At 37.6% G+C, this 17456-nt stretch overlaps 1 protein-coding gene across 5 annotated transcripts in view; it reads right to left on the reverse strand.

The window, feature by feature from the left end:
• Positions 1-17456, reverse strand: part of LOC150104071 (F-box only protein 3-like) — a 345412-nt gene that overhangs the window by 13341 nt on the left and 314615 nt on the right. For all 5 annotated transcript variants that reach the window (XM_090396738.1, XM_090396742.1, XM_090396741.1 and 2 more), the window contains one exon: positions 3261-3374. In XM_090396738.1, the coding sequence (XP_090252864.1) occupies positions 3261-3374 (114 nt within the window). The remainder of the gene's footprint in view (positions 1-3260; positions 3375-17456) is intronic.

Consider the following 17456-nt stretch of genomic DNA (forward strand, 5'->3'; position numbering starts at 1 on the left):
CTTATGAGCTCGGGTCATGGAATGAATTAAACTTGTATCTCAAGGTACCACTGTACTTTCTTTTTTACTTCATAATGAAAATAATAAATATATAATAATATTATTATTAAGAGGGACCTCCAGGGAGTCAGGAACTCATCAAGGGAGGCCATGCTATTCGCACCAACTGTCATACCTGTTCTTGAATTCATTCACGTTAAACATTCATTTGGGTTCACATAGCATCCAACAGCAATCCGTTCCAATCATGCACTACTCTGAGAGAAAAATCTAGCCCCCCCCCCTTCTCAACAGCATTCATTCTCAACTTTCATGGATGTCCTCACGTCCTTTCCCCACCCTCCATAAAATTAACCCTTTCAGAAGTTCGTAAGTTAAAATCATATCACCACCATTTCTCCTGTTTGCTAGAGTCTGCAGCGAACAAATTCTCAATCTGTCTTCATAATCTGTATTCCACAATCCTGATATCATTTTTGATGCTCTCCTTTGAAGCCTCTTCAATGTATCAGAATAACACGGAAACCAGGAGACCAGACCTGTGCACAATAGTACAAGTCAGGTCTTATCAAGGCTATGTAAAGAGGCAAAACGACTTTCTTATCTTTACGTGTCAAGGTTCGTTTCAGCATTGCCATTATTCTCCGAGTTGTATTTACAACTTTTGCTATATGACCCTAGAACTTCAAGGTTTGTTTCAGCAGTTGCTAAAACTCCAAGATCCTTACCCTCATTAGTTTCTTCACGCATAATCCCACCAATATAATATGACATTGGATATCTAATCACACCAAAGTGCATGACTTTACATTTATTAACATTGAAATGACAGCCATTTTCGCATGCCCACAATTCCAGCCTATTAAAATCATTCTGCAAGTACTGCATATAGAAGCACTCCTGATTATCCTACCTATGTTTGCATCATCAGCAAATAGTTATATGTTATGATGATGTCATTAATGATATTCATATCATTTTGTTTAGACCTATTGTTCTGGTTAGCATACCCACTTTCCAACCAACAGTCTGCAGGTTCAAATCCCACTGTGGGCATGAATGTTTGCAATTGTCTTTTAGGTGGGAAATGAATTTTATCACCTGGTGTGAGACCACCACCACCACCCTACTTACTGGAGGCCTGAAGTGGCATGGAAAAAAGTACCATATTTGGTTTCTAGAGCAGAGTTTCTGAACTATGTAGAAATAAAATATCAAAAAATTATAAAATTAATAAAAATGGGAAAAAATGTTTAGCCCACTTGCAGTACTAATGCATTATGGGCTTATAACATTTCATGAGTGGGAATCACATAAAAAGCATTAATGGAATAGCCTCCATAACTTAATTGAGTAATAATGATGTCCTCTGGTTGGAAATAGCTAGGTTTGAATCTTATCTAAGATGGGAATGTTTATAAGGACTTTTCAAGTGAAGATGAGATAGTCAGTCTCACAGAAAGGTGTGAGAGAGTTCTCTTTCCAGTAGACTCAGGTTAATCAGTCTTCAAGCAGGCAATCACAACAACATATGCAATTTACAAAACAAAATATTCATGGATATATAAATATTTTGTTACAGAAATCAAATATATGTTACAGATCAGGTCATGGGTTTTGAAAGCCCAGAAAAGAAGCATTGGTGGAATAATTACTAAAGGAAAACTATGTTATGATGATACTGATAATACCCTTCTTTTAGTGCTTAATTAGAGATCAGCAGCACTCCACAAGCTATATGAAAGAAAGAAATTTCTACTGCAAGAAAGAAATTTATGCTATGCTGCTTCGGCTTCAATTAAATACTGAAAATACACTATCTGATCAAAAATTTCTGAATGCCTGCTCATCCTGACTCCAATATGAAACACATTAATATAGAGTTGGTCTACCTTCTGCTGCTATTCCACTAGATATTCTGCCTAGCTTGCTGTCAACATTCCAATTCATCCCACAGGTGTTCAACAGGGTCGAGATCAGGGCTCTATACAAGCCAGTCAAGTTCTTGAACTCATCTTAAACCATTCCTGCACAGACCTTGCTTTGTAGACAGGAGCACTGTCATGTTGATACAGGAAAGGGGTTTTCAATGAACTGTTGTCATAAAGTTGTAAGCATAGAATTGTCTAGAATATCATGATAGGCCACAGCATTAAGATTCCCTGTTATTATGTTTCAGGCTGGGCCCTCCAGAACTAGGAGGGTCCTGCCTGAAACATAAAAAACAGCCCCAGATCATGATGTCTTGTCTCCTTCACCAAACTTCACAGTTGGCACAATATATTCAGACAGATAACATTCTCCTAGCATGTTATCACATGAATCACACTTCATGCCAGATCATGAAGTTTCAGAGAAATGTTTCCACTACTCCACAGTCCAATGGTGGCGAGCATTACACCCACCCACCCATTGGGATGTTAGGTCAAAGAAACCCACGTTCTTTGGTTCCTGATGAACAGTTGTGGTGCTGGCATTGCTTCCAGAGGCATTTTGGAACTTGGCAACAAGACTTTCAACTGAGCAGGTGATTTTTTGCACCATGTGCTTTTTGCAAGTCTGTGCGGTTAGCCTAGTGGCTATAGGCCTCTAAAACCATATGCCTGGGGAAGGAGTGTTCTGGGTTTGATTCCTGTTGACGATGTGAGGAGCTTAAGGATCTTCCTCAGCCATAGACAAGTTAGCTGGTCTTGGGCATGGCCAGCAGGGTGTTTTCCAACAGTTTATCTGGAGTTTTTCATCCCACAAGCAGGCAAACCGGCCCCACAAACACACACGGCTACAGTCATAAAATATACTACGGCAAGAAAGGCAATGGGAAACCACCTTGCTCATCATCATTTCCCTAGTATGGTAGCATATAGCTATCCCCACCAGCCGTATGGCTGAGGGAAAAGAACACAATAGTGTTTCTGAACATGGCAGTTCTGCTCTGTGATTTTATGTGGCCTACCAGTTCGCAATTGTGCTGTTGTTATTCCTAAGTATTTCCACTTCACAATAACATTACTTACAGGTGATCAGACAGGTGATATCCTATAACAGCGCCATGCTGAAAGTCACCGAGCTCTTCATTATGGCTCATTATACTGCTAATGTTTGTCAATGAAGATTACAAGACCTTTTGCTTGTTTTATACCTGTATGAGCCATCGTGATGTACATGGCCATATCCACTACTGTTAAAAAGTGACCGGATATTTCTGATCAGACAGTGCAGCTTAAATATGAAAAGCAATTCGTATAACTTGGTCTGAATACCTGTAAGGAGATTTCTCATCTTGAAGTGTCCTTTCATGTTTCCATAGGTTGTTTTGAAGTATGTGTAGCTTACCCAAGAGAAAGAAGAACCTGGAGTGATAACAGGATATTCACCTAAAAAATATAATAAAATAATAATATATGTATATATATATACACACACACACACACATATATATTATTATATATATATATATATATATATCCTTTTTGATAGTCTGTACTATAATTAAATAGCAATTTATATAGGTTTTCTAAAGTTCATGTACTTTTATATATACAAAGAAGATAGAACATTTTATTATTCTTTCATTAGATCGAATGGCCTGTTATTGCCAAATCAACTGTACTGTATATGATGTACATACATCATAATATGTATATATTGAGATGGAGAGGATAGTGGTTGATGGAAAGATATCAGAGAGTAGTTTATTCAGGAGTAGAGTCCAAAAGAAGGCCTGTGACTAGTGGTGTGCTGCAGGGTTCTCTTCTTAGAACACTGCTATTTAATTTGTTCATTAATGATATAGGAAAGGATCTGAGAATAACTGTTCAGTTATTTGTCGATGAAGCAAAGTTGGAGAGAGCAATAGTGAATACACATGATGTCAAAATTTTGCAGGATGATTTGGATAGATTGGCAGACTGGGCTAAGGAGAATGGATGTCAGTTTAATGTGGCAAAGTGTAAGGTTATGCATTCTGGGTGAAAAGATTACCAGCAGTATACCACATTGGTGGAACCATACTCCAAGAAATCGACAAAGCCAGAGACTTGGGAGTATTAGTGGATAGACGGTGCACATAGCAAAAGTGGCTAAATCAGCTCATCAGATCACTTTGTTACTGAAGAATACTTTGACAAACAGAGACAAGCAGGTTATTGTTCCTCTTTATTGAGCCTTGATAAGATCCCATCTTGACTACTGTGTGTAGATCTGGGTAGCAGGGTTTCTTGGTGATGGCGAAGAGGAGGTAGAGAGGATTATTATTATTATTATTGTTCCGGGCAACTCCAAGGAGTCGACAGACTCATGCTAACATCATGTCAAGAACAACTATTCGACATTCACAGAGTATCTATCATACCTTGCCTTGAACTCATTCACGTTCGTAGCACCCACAACAGGCTTTGGAAGCTTATTCCACTCATTCACTACTCTCCAAGTAAAAAACCTAGCTCTAACACCCTTGTCAACCACACTCTTGCCCAGCTTCCATTCATGGCCCCTAGTCCTCCCACCACCAGTCATATTTTCAAAAATATCTTCTGGATCAATCTTATAGAAACCCTTCAGTAATTTGAATGTCTCAATCATATCACCCCTCCTTCGCCTATCGACCAATTTCTGCAACCCACAAATCTTCAACCTATTCTCATAAGGTTCATTCCACAGACCTGCTATCATCTTGGTCACTCGTCTTTGGATCCTCTCCACTTCCTCCCCATCACGAAAAAACCCTGGTGCCCATAACTGGGCACAGTAATCCAGATGGGGTCTTATCAAGGCTCGATACAGAGGAACAACAACTTGTTTGTCTCTGCATGTTAAAGTATTTTTCAGAAGCCAAGTGATTTGGTGAGCTGTTTTAGTCACTTTTGCAATGTGTTCCCTAAACTTCAATTCCCTATCCACCAACACTCCCAAATCCCTGGCCTCATCAATCTCCTGGAGTACGGTTCCACCAATGCGATATACTGCTGCTATTCTTTTCACCCCAAAGTGCATAACCTTACACTTTAGCACATTAAATTGACATCCATTTTTCCTAGCCCAGTCCTCCAAACTATCCAAATCATCCTGTAAAATTTTGACATCCTGTGCACTCATAATTGCTCTACTCAACTTTGCATCATCAGCAAACAAGTGAGCACTTCCTCTCAAATCCTTTCCTATATCATTGATGAACAAATTGAAAAGTAGTGGTCCAAGAACAGAGCCCTGTGGCACTCCACTAGTCACAAGCCGTCTTTTAGACTCCACTCCTGAATAAACCACTCTCTGGTATCTCTCCTTCAACCACCCTCCTATCCATCTCACCAACCCTATATCTATCCCCATATGTTGCAGTTTACGGATTAGAATTCCATGTGGTATCCTGTCAAACACCTTTGCCAGGTCCAGCAGTATCACTGTAAACCCATTACCCTTATCCAGTTCAGCCGTTACCTTGTTATAAAACTTGAGCAAGTTACTGAGGCATGATCTACCCTTCACAAAACCATGTTGTCCCCCATACAATATCCCATTTTCATCTATCCAATCCTGTATTCTTTTCTTGACTAATTTCTCTAAGACCTTGACAATGATTCCTGATATGCTAATTGGTCGGTAATTTACCACAGCAGTCTTGGAACCACCTTTATGCAGTGGAACTATTTTCCCCTCTTTCCACTCTCTCGGGAATAACCCAGACCCAAGATTCAAATTAAACAAAATGGTCAAGGGTACTGACAATTCTTTAGCTGCTTCTCGTACAACACAAGCTGGTATACCATCCAATCCCACAGATGTATTGACATTGAGGTTATGCAATAGACTACTCACCTCCACTTCATTCACCACAATTCCTGTATAATCTACTGGTGCATTCGTTTCTGCAATGTCACCACCTGGATGATATATTCTTGCAAAGTGCTCACTCAGTAACTCGACTATATCAACTGATTCAGTTACCTCCCTACCATCAGCATTCTTTAAAATCATTCTGCCATGTACATTTTTCCTTTTACTTGCTACATATCTAAAAAACTGTTTAGGATTCTCTTTAGCCTGCATGGCCAATGTTCTTTCGTAATCCTTTTTTGCTTTTCTTACCACACTCATTACCCTTCTTGCCTGTGCTTTATACCGTTCGTGTACCTGCCGGTCACCTTTCTCCTTAAATTCCCTCCATGGTTATTTCTTTCTTTTTTTGCAGCTCAAGCTTAATGTGTTATTCATCTATTTAACCCCTAGTTGATTTATTATTCGGGCTCCAGGTATACAGTCAGCCATTGCTTCATGCAAACACTTCTTAACTACCTCCCATGCACTATCGACTTCTAGTCCTTGCAGTTGTACATGCCATGGCACTGAACCAATCAAACTCCTAAGCTTGTCATACTTTCCAGCCCGATAATTCCACATGTACCCTGTCTTAATTGAAAATTCTACACCTTTAGCCACCTCCCAAGTCAAGACCCTATGATCACTCTCACCGATTGGTGGCAATGTGGTCATATTTGTTACAGCCAAATCCTCAGATGTAATTACTAGGTCAAGCACTCTCTGACCCATAGTATTTTCCATTACATGCTGTCGCAGATAGTTATCCCTTAATAACCGCATAAAATCCAATTCCTTCCTCCCGTGTGTCCTCTCCTCACTCCAATCAATGCGAATATAGTTGAAATCTCCCATAATAATCACCCTCCTTCCACTCATTTCTTCTATTTGCTTGTGCATACTGTCACCACCATCTTTTCCATCACCTGGTCTATAGCACCACCCAATTGTATATTTAGTTCTGCTAGCCACAATCTCACACCAAATGGCCTCAAATGTGCTCTTTTCTCTATCCTGCAATTCAACTTCTATTCTCCTTGGCTGCAGCTCATCAGCTATCATCAACAATACTCCTCCCCCCATTTTATTCACCCTGTCATTCCTGAACACACTATACCCATCACATTCAATCCCACTAGCTATATCATCTACAGTCAGCCATGTTTCACTAATACCAATAACCTGTGGTCTGGAAGTGCCAACCATGGCCAAAAACTCTTCCTTCTTGTTCCTAATACTCCTAGCATTAGTGTACATGAATTTAAGACCCCCATTAGCCCCAACCCTACCTTGATGCCTTATATTAACTATCCCACTCTGATTTGTTGTCCTTATTTGCTTGGGCATATTATATTCATTCTTACATTCAACTGCCTCCCTAAGGACTGTATATCTACACCCCCCCTTAATAAATCTAGTTTCCCTGAATTTGCACATCCACCACATTCAGCAACACTTTCTCAAGTCTTCTTACACCATAACCATTGAAATGCAAGCCATCCATCTTATATAGATCCTTTCGCCCATTGAACTCACTCCACACATCCACAAATTCCACACCACCACTCGTCATACATAACCCATGCATAAAGTCATTCGCAATTATGGCCCTCCTTTTAAACATTTCACTGTCATACCGTGGCAAAAGACTAATCATTCTAACTCTCTCACTCTTTTCTTTTGCTACCTCAAACAATTCATTCAGGTCTGCTATCATTTCCATTTTGTCTCCTTTCAAATCATTCGTACCTGCCACAACAATCATTTCTTTCACTCTTTCCTTTTGCTCTCTAATAGACTCAGTTACATCCTTTATGGTCGCACCAGGTTGGTACGATTTTGTCAAATGCTCTACTATCACACCTTGTACTAACGAGTCTGCATACAGCACTCTATCCTTCATTTTGTTCACGTTCACACTCATACGTCTATTTTTCCTGTCATACTTTTTATTATTGGCTGGTTCATTCAGTCGACTTTTGCTCATACGCTGCTGTTTTGCCCTTTGTATCGCACCATTCAACAATGCGATCTCACTCATTGCGTCTATCTCATCTTTTTTATTCTCAGTAAAACCATTAATACTATCATTCACACTTTCTACATTCACACTCTCACAATTCTCTGGTACAACCTCGCCGTTTCTTGTAATATCCCTATTTTCTTCATTCTGAAGTTTGACAAAAATATCACACTCATGATCCGAAATATTCTTCAATTTCTCATTCTCCCTACATTTTCTACACACATTCACTCCTTTATTATCATCTAACCACATTCCGACCGCACTCCGCAAAGCATACATTTCGCAGCTAGTACACTGAATCATCTCTTTTATACTACCGTTCGTTGATAAAGATGGCGAACCATCATTACTGGCCGCCATTTTCCTTTGTACTGGAGCCATACTTACTTGCGATGTAGTTTATCAAATTATAAATTATAACACACCAAAAACACACACTAAGAGACGCAAGGAAAACAAAACTACGCAATATTAAATAAATTTATCAACAATAACTAAAATAATACTTATCTTATCCGGAGCTTTCGCGAACACTACACACTACGATCCAGAGGCGAGTGACCAAGATGGTGACTGGTCTATAGAATGAACCTTATGAGAACAGGTTGAAGATTTGTGGGTTAGAGAAACTGGTTGATAGGTGGAAAAGGAGTGTAAGATTGAGACATTTAAATTACTGAGGGTTTTTTACAAGATTAATTCAGAGGAAATTTTTCAGAACAGGTGTGTGGTGGAAGAACTAGGGGACATTCCATTAGCAAGAGTGTGGTTAGCAAGGATATTAGAACTAGGTTTTTTACTTGGAGAGTGGTGAATGAGTGGAACAAGCTGCCAGAGTATGTTGTATGTACCATGACTCTGAATGAGTTCAAATCAAATAGATACTGTGCGAATGCTGAATAGTTCTTGACATGATGTTTTATTTTGACACAATTGGAGTGGGCACCTGTTTCTTATTTTAGTCTCCAAAACAGACAAGAATGATTCAATAATGTTCAAATCTGGGGATTGTGTTGGTCAGGGAAGATGGTGAAGTTCACCTTTTGTGCTCTTCAAACCACAACTGTGCAGTCCAAGCTGTGTGAATGGGGCATTGTTGTCTTGGAATACTGCATTGTTGTTTGAAAGTAATGTTTAGATCATGGGATGTGATTATCAAAATGTCCAAATAATCACTTGAAGTAATTCAGCCATGAAGAGTAATAATGGAACCAACAGAATACCATAATATTGCTGCTCACACAGAAATGCCTTTGTGCTTTATTGTTAGAACCACACATTCCAGATTGTAGGCTTCCTTGGATGTTCCTACATTAGGATGAGTTTATGAGATGAGAAAAACTACATGAAGGTCGACACATCTGACCATATCACACATTTCCAGTATTCTAATGTCTAAGTTTGATGAACAAGGGACACCATCGTTTATGCATCTGAGCATTCTTTTCAACAATCAGAGGTTTAGCAATTGCAGCTCTACTATGAATATTGGATTTATGAAGCTCAAGTCGGACAGTTTTGTGGAAACAGGTTCTGCTGTTACCTGTGCTGCAGTAATTCTGTAATTTTTCAAAACAATCCTTCTCAATGTCTGACAATTTCTTTCCATCATTTCTGATTGTTGCCGACTGTTTTTTTCAATGATGTTGTCTTGCCATGATCTGTGTATGTCGACATAACCTTAGAAACTGTTGATCTTGATACACCTAATAATGTGGCTGTTTTTGTCATTGATGCTCCAGCTAAACACGCACTAATGATTTGTCCTCTTTCAAAGTCAGACAAGTCTCCCATTTTCCAATTTTTAACAAGAATTATCACCTCAGCACAATCACTAATGCATTTGCATTAGTACAAGTGCATTACTTTTTCATAAATGTTAGAATACTTGAAGGTTGAAATATCATGCGATCTGATATACAACTTTGAATAAACTGTGTGACTAAATCTTGATTCTTGTTAACATTCCATGTGAGAGAATAATAACCTCCTTACATGCCTTAAAATATGTACTATGAAAGTTTCTTCCGCATACCTGGAAGAAATGTGCAGTTAAACTTGATTACCAGTACAGTTATTTGACCTTTCTCTAGTTTATATCATTAATGGTTCTTTTAATGTATTACCATGTATGCCAATCTTCTTCACATATGTATATAATTTCTTCTACCCCTGATCAAGCTACTAGATATCAAAAGTTAGTACACTGTTAAACTCATTGAAACAAACAGCAAGAACAAATTTTGTTAACTCCTGTACCGAATTTAACATACCTCGAGTGCACACGTTCACAGGCTCGTTTTACTACTTACAGAAAAACTCCAGCACAGATGATTTGGTTGAGTCAATATAGATGTTGGTATATGTGTTCTCCATTTTATCTGTTTTGCAAGGAGGAAAATTCTTTCAGCTTTATTTGAGACTAAAAAACTTACCCTTGACTGAAACATACTTAATATGTTACTGCTTGTATAAATAGGATTTAAAACATAGGCCTTTTCTAAAGCAAAAGTAGCAGGGAAACCAAACCTGCACCTACAGGGTATCTATTATTAGTAGTAACAGTATCATTAATATCCAACTTTCATGGAATCACTAAACCTAGTTCAGGAAGATAGATACTTTTCAGATGTCATTATGTCCATTTATACAGTAACTAACAGTCTCTGTAAACACACACACACACACAAAAAAAAAAAAAGAAGTGGTGAACAAGATAATTAAAAAATATATATATAAGGAATGTCTTCTGCACAATAAGAGAATAACTAAACTTTTTTGGCTAATTCCTGTCTAGGATGTACAGAGCATTTATAACAATGTTTCATCTGACGGTAGTTTCAGCTGGTCTCATATGGAGGTAGCAGTTTTTCCTTGAAAATAGACAAACCAAGAAAACACACACATTTTCGCAGTCATAAAAAATTGTTTAAGAAATCCTACATCATCTATTTACATATGTGTAAATAAAACTATACAAATGAAATGAAAATTGTGTCAAATTTCATCCAAATTTTTTTTTATGTGATCCCCAACCCCAAATTCTAGGTTTTAGCGTATCCGCTCTCTAGCCAAAAGGCTGCAGGCTCGAATCCTACTGTGGGCATAGATGTTTGTGATTGTCTGTGAAAATACAAGTGGTGGTGGTGGGTGGTAGATGACATTGGAGTAGATGATGGTAGTTGTGGTTCGTTTGTAGTTGATGGATTGAGTGGTCGAGACAGAGAACGGTAGAGTAGGTGCCCTCCCTCGATGAGTCTTTGGACTCCCTGGAGGAATCATGTAATAATAATAATAATAATAATAATTTATACAGCTCAAGAAAGGTTGTATAAACCTTGAATACAACAGAGCCATGAGTGGGCTAAGGATTTCATTATTATTTTTTTATTTATTTTATTTTATTTTTTGTTGTTGTTAGATAATCCAGATTCTTTGCTCTAGAGACAAAAACAGAACTTTTTCAAGATACTTTAACGCTCCAATAAGTGAGGTTGTGGTGTCATATGGTGATAAAATTTACCTCCAATCTAAAGACAATCACAAAATATCCATGCTCAGGATGCAATTCAAGGGTGGGTAAGTTAGCCATTAAGTTCTTGGCAATACAATATAATATAATATAATATAATATAATGTAGTTGGCAATATAAATTATCTATTAATATGAGGGTGCACTTTTACATTATGTAGAGAAATGCATTTGTGTTCAATAAATAAAGTTATTCAAATTCACCCAGAATTGTATATATAACAGATGATCACTAAAGGGAACAGAGGATCCAAGAGAGTTAGAATGGAAAATTTTAAGAAAAGTATACCTCCACTTGATTAATTTTTGTAAATAAATACCCTCAAAATTAAAAACTTGATTCTTAAGTGGCTTAAAGCTGGACAACTGGAAGGAGACTTCCATGTAGCCATTTAAGGAATGCAAAGAACCAACCAGGGCTTCTGATCTAATGTCCACTCTACCTTCTCACAGTGTACCCTGTTAGTAGATATTCATTTGGATATTGAAGTAACAAGGATAGTTTGGAAATTTGAGAGTTAGCAGATCATATATTATCACTGACTCATGACAGTTGGGGTATTACTGGGTTAAACTGGGTTAATCCTGTCTAGCCACTGTAACGATACCATTCGTGCCTCACACGATAAAAGGCAGTGCTAGCCGGAGTTGCTTCCGTACTGTCACGGTGCGATCGTTCTGGCGATGAGGCCAGTAGAATGGAAGTATCAAGGCAGCCGTTGAGACTATGCGGCAGCTGCTTCCTATGCCACACCATTCAGGTGTGACGTGCGGGCACCAAATCGTCTGCAGACGACCTAGGTACTGGTCTGGGTGTCATGCTTAGAAGAGCAGACACCATACTGCGATCTATTGAGACTTATCCCCATTGTTTTTGTCAGAGAACCAGGGTGAACAGCAAAAAAAGTCAGCTATTGGAACAAATCTCAATTCAACATCAGCAGAATTCAAGATTGGCACTATCAACATAAGCAACAACAACTGAAAAGAAAGGGATTGGATACAAGAGTGACATAATGGGCTTTACAAAAACAAAGAAGACAAAAACAGGTGAGCTCTTTCCAAACAACAAATACAAGATGTTATATTCTGGCAATAATGATCAGCAAAAAGAAGTAGCTATAGTATTAGACACTAAATATGAGAATAACAATTTTGAATGACAGGCAATATCAAGTAGAGTGATGTGAACAAACAAAATGGGGGAAAACTGAACAATGTGACTTATTTGTGCCTAATGTACCCACTGAAGGTTCCATTAAGGAGGAATTTCTATCAAGTAGAGGAATTTATTGAGGCTAATATTAGAGCAAGGAACTAACACAAAGAAAAAGTTGTCCTTGGTGGAGATCTAAACAGAAGCGTAGGAAATACAAGATATAAAAAAATGTTTTGGGAAAATTTGGAGAAAAGTGCAAGCTGGATGTCTATTCAGGACAGGGACTAGTTATTATTACCACCATGTTGAAATGACAATTTCAACCTTCGTATCTACAAAAAGAACAAACCCAACATCAGAAGAAATGAAGATAGCAACCATTAATATTCCAAATACCAATGGAAAGGAAATTGACCTTGCAGAAGAACTGGAAAGATAACATGTAGACATAATTGGCATCACTACAACAAAGAAGAAAAAAAAGTGAGATCTTACTAAATAATAAGTATAGGATGTTATATTCAATCAATATTGATCAAGGATAGGAAGGAGTAATGATACCATTCAACAACAAACATGAACACAAACTCCTTGATTGGAAGCCAGTTTCAAGTAGAGTTATGTGGACAAATTTCAAAATGGGGAAATGGACAATGAAACTTATTTGTGCCTATGGTTCCCACATAAGGATTTCTTAAGGAAGAAGTAGAGAAATTTTTTGAGTCACTAGAGTATGCAGCTGACAAAATAAATGTGCAAATGTGCTTATTTCTTGTGTCCACATGAACTTGTGGACACAAGAAATAAGAAAAGCCTCATTGACTAAGTTATTGTTGATAGCGATATCTTCATGCTCGTTCAGTATACAGAAGATTTGAAATTGGAAGTGACCATCACTTAAGTAGGATAAAACTGAACAGCATGTAAAAAAGTTTTAAAAAGAATTAAAGTTGACAAGCTTTTACAGATAAGTTGTAGACTACTATACAAACATTATCGAAGAAAGAATGAAACAGTTCAAAAACAAGACCCAAATGGAGTCTTGGTGGCAAACTCTACAGAAAACGATTGATTGATTCAGCTAGGGAGGCATGTGGTGAAGTTGTCTGCAAGGATAGCAAAATAAGAATGCCATGGTAGACACAAGAAGTTAAAGAAGCAGCCCTGGAAAAGAAAGCATATTGAAAGGTCCTAGCAAATAAGTCAGCAGATGCCCTAAAAGAATGCAGAGAAAAATGTGAGCTAAGCTATGTGTAAAAGTAGCTAAACAAAAGTCATGGGAAGACTTCAGTAAAAATATAGAAGGTAAATATCAGGAAGGTAGCAAAATGTTCTGCAGAACATTTTGCTACCTTCCTGATATTTTGCCTCCATTTCCACCAAGAAATGGAGGAAATAGTACTGTAAAAGAAATCAAAGATTATCATCTTTGATAATCCAGGATATCCTAGATGTCTAGAGTAATTTCTTTGAAGCAGTGTTAAACAAAACAAGCAGTGACAGAACCATACTAGAACATTTTCAGGAGGAATGCAAAGAGAAGTACTTTAGGTAGGAAAAAAGCCATCAAAAATTTGAAATGTGGAAAGGCTTTGGAGTAGATGATATTCAACCAGAAATGCTCAAATGTGGAGGTATAAAAGTTTTGCAGATGATTGGAGTAGAGTTCTCATAGTACCCATCTTTAAAAAAAAAAAAAAAAAAAAGGGAATAGAGCTGCTGAATGTGAGAATTACAAAGGAATTTCTCTACTAAGTCTTCCAGGTAAGATTTATGCAACCATACTTGAAAAGAGATTGGAAAACATTGTGGAAGAGAAACTGGAAGAAGAACAAGCTGTCCTCAAGTTTTGTAGATCTGATAAAGGCAAATGACAAGGTACTAAGGGAAAAGCTTTTCAAAACACTACAGTAATATAGGGTAAATGGAACATTATACAAAGCAATTCATAATCTATATTTAAGTTTCAAATCAGCAGTTAGAATTGAAGGAAATACAGAAAGATGGTTTGATATAAAATCAGGGATAAAATAAATGCACATTATTTCCACTCTTATTCATCATCTATATGATGAATCGATACAGAGAAATCGGTCCTTCAGAACACACGCAATTTACAGACATAGAATACCAGTTGTGGTGGTGGTGGGCGATAGATAGCGTTGATGGAGATGATTCATAGTAGAGGTTCAGTGTAGTGGTTGAGACAGTTGTAGGTGTCATCTCGCGACGATTCTTTGGACTCCTTGGAGGTGGTGTCAGGAATAATAATATATGGATCACATTATGAAAAAAAAGCGGCATTAAATCTGATATTGAAATTGGAGATATCCAACTTAGCTCATTGTTTTATGCAGATGATGGTGTACTTCCAAACACAAGTCTCCATGTATTTAACAGATAAGCTTAGGTGTTGACTGTTATTCATGACTTAAGTTTTTAATGGTATTAACAACACCAAACACAATTTAATCAAAAGATGTTTTTATTAACTGTTTATATTTCGCTGAATTTTAAATCAGCATCATCAGAGCACAACACACTTGTACATGAAACAGTGAGTAAGTAAAACAATAAAATTGCGGTGTACAAAAGATCTAAAGTCCTATTCATGGCGCCCTCTAATGTTGGGGGAAAAAAATCATTCAAGCTGTGTGGGAGTTGCTCTTAGGATGACAGTCTCCCAAATTTTTGGCAAATTAATGCAATCATACTTGTTCAAGTTAGGAGAATTCTTCAAAGCCATTGCTGACTCAAAAAATAATCTTTCAGATCTGTAACAACTCCTAAATAGCACACAACTCATAAATAGTGGCGAATGTATTTTTTATGTTCTTCCAGGCAGATGTTATCTGATCTTCCAGTTTGTCCATAGTAGGCCAAGTTACAGTCAAATGGAACTTTATACACTCCTGGGTGTGCTAAAGGGTGAAGTTTATCCTTAGGTGAGCGGATCAGAGTTGCTAGTTTTACACGTGGTTTCAAAGTGGTGAAGGCAATGTTTCATCAGTACTTTGACTATCTTTTCTGATGTACCTCTGACATAGGGAATAGAGATGGTCATGTTGTGTTCTGTGTATTAGGGGAGGGAGGAGTAATGGGCCTATGTAGTATTTTATCTATTTTGTAGGGATTGTAGCCGTTGACTAAAAATGTATGGTGCAGATAATTGAGTTCTGTGGTCAGAGCTGTATTGCTAGAATAAATGGCTCTGGCTCTGTGTGCGAGTGTTTTTAAAATGCCATGCTGTGGGACTGGATGATGATGATGTGATTATTTATGTAGGTATCTTCCTGTGTGTGTGTTGGCTTTCTGTAAATGGAAAAAGATAGTGATCCATCTGAAAGGCAGGTGACTAATGTGTCGAGAAATGGTAAACAGTTATTAGATTCTTTTTCTACTGTGAAGTGAATTTTGAGGTGTTGACTGTTTAGGTAGGTGACAAATGCATCCAAAGCTTGTCCATGGGGCCAAATGGCAAACACATCATCTACATGGCTTAACCAAACTAGTGGCTTGTATGTAGCTGCGGTAAGTACTTTGTTTTCAAAGTGTTCCATGTAAAAGTTTGCTAAAGGGGGGGGGACCCATAGTACCATTAATCTGTTTGTAGATTTTTCCTCCCTATGTAAAGTAATGTGCATACGTAGTAAATTTGAATAATTCAAAAATATCAGGGGGATATTTAGACTTGATCAAATCCAGAATGTCTAAAAGTGGTACATTGGTAAATAAAGAGGTGACATCAAAACTAACCATTATGTCTGAAGTTTTTAGGATACAATTTTTAACTAGTGTTTTAAAATGGACTGAATTTTTTACAAAAGGAGAGGAGTTGCCAGTAAGAGGAACAAGGGACTTGGCTAGATGTCTGGAGTTTCCTAACATTGGTTAACTGATGGGCCAGTTTATATGCAGGACTATCTATGCTATCAACTATGGGTCGTAGCGGTTATTAGGTTTGTGGATTTTTGGTAATCCATAAATACGAGGTGGTTTAACATGAACTGGTTTTATTTTTTTGATGATTTCTTTGGGCCAGGAAGTCACTTTTTTTTTGTCAGGAAGATTACAACAAAAAAATGCAAGATCTCCTATGTGACGGTTCCACGTACCAAATTATAGATCGAGACCCACTATGTTTGAAAGGAAAAAAGTCCAAAAATTACTAAAAAAAAGTGACTTCCTGGCCCAAAGAAATGATCAAAAAAATAAAATCAATTCATGTTAAACCGCCCCGTATTTATGGATTATCAAAAATCCACAAACCTAATAACTCCCTGCACCCCATAGTCAATAGCATAGATAGTCCCATGCATAAACTGGCCCAACAGTTAGCCAAGTAGCTTGCTCCTCTTACTGGCAACTCCTCTACTTCTGTAAAATATTCAATCCACTTCAAAACACTAATTAAAAATCGTATCCTAAAAACTTCAGACATAACAGTTAATTTTGATGTCACCTCTTTATTTACCACTTATGGACTCTGTGGATTTGATCAAGTCTAAACTTCCTCCTGATATTTTTGAATTATTCAAATATACTATTTATGCAGCTTACTTTACATGGGGAGGAAAAATCTACAAAGAGATTAATGGTACTGCTATAGGTTCCCCCCCCCCCCTCCTTTAACCAACTTTTACATGGAACACTTTGAAAACAAAGTACTTACCACAGCTATATAGTTTCGTTAAGCCATGTAGATGATGTGTTTGCCATTTGGCCCCATGGACAAGACACTTTGGATGCGTTTGTCACCCACCTAAACAGTCAACACCCCAAAATCCACTTTATAATAGAAAAAGAATCTAATAACTGTTTACCATTTCTCAACACATTAGTCACCTGCCTTTCAGATGGATCACTATCTTTTTCCATTTACAGAAAGCCAACACACACAGGAAGATACCTACATAAATAATCAAATC

Source organism: Typopeltis vanoorti, chromosome 8, assembly GCF_054136105.1.
Source record: "Typopeltis vanoorti isolate ZY-2024b chromosome 8, IOZ_Tvanoo_1.0, whole genome shotgun sequence".
In the NCBI taxonomy this organism is placed as follows: Eukaryota; Metazoa; Arthropoda; class Arachnida; order Uropygi; family Thelyphonidae; genus Typopeltis; species Typopeltis vanoorti.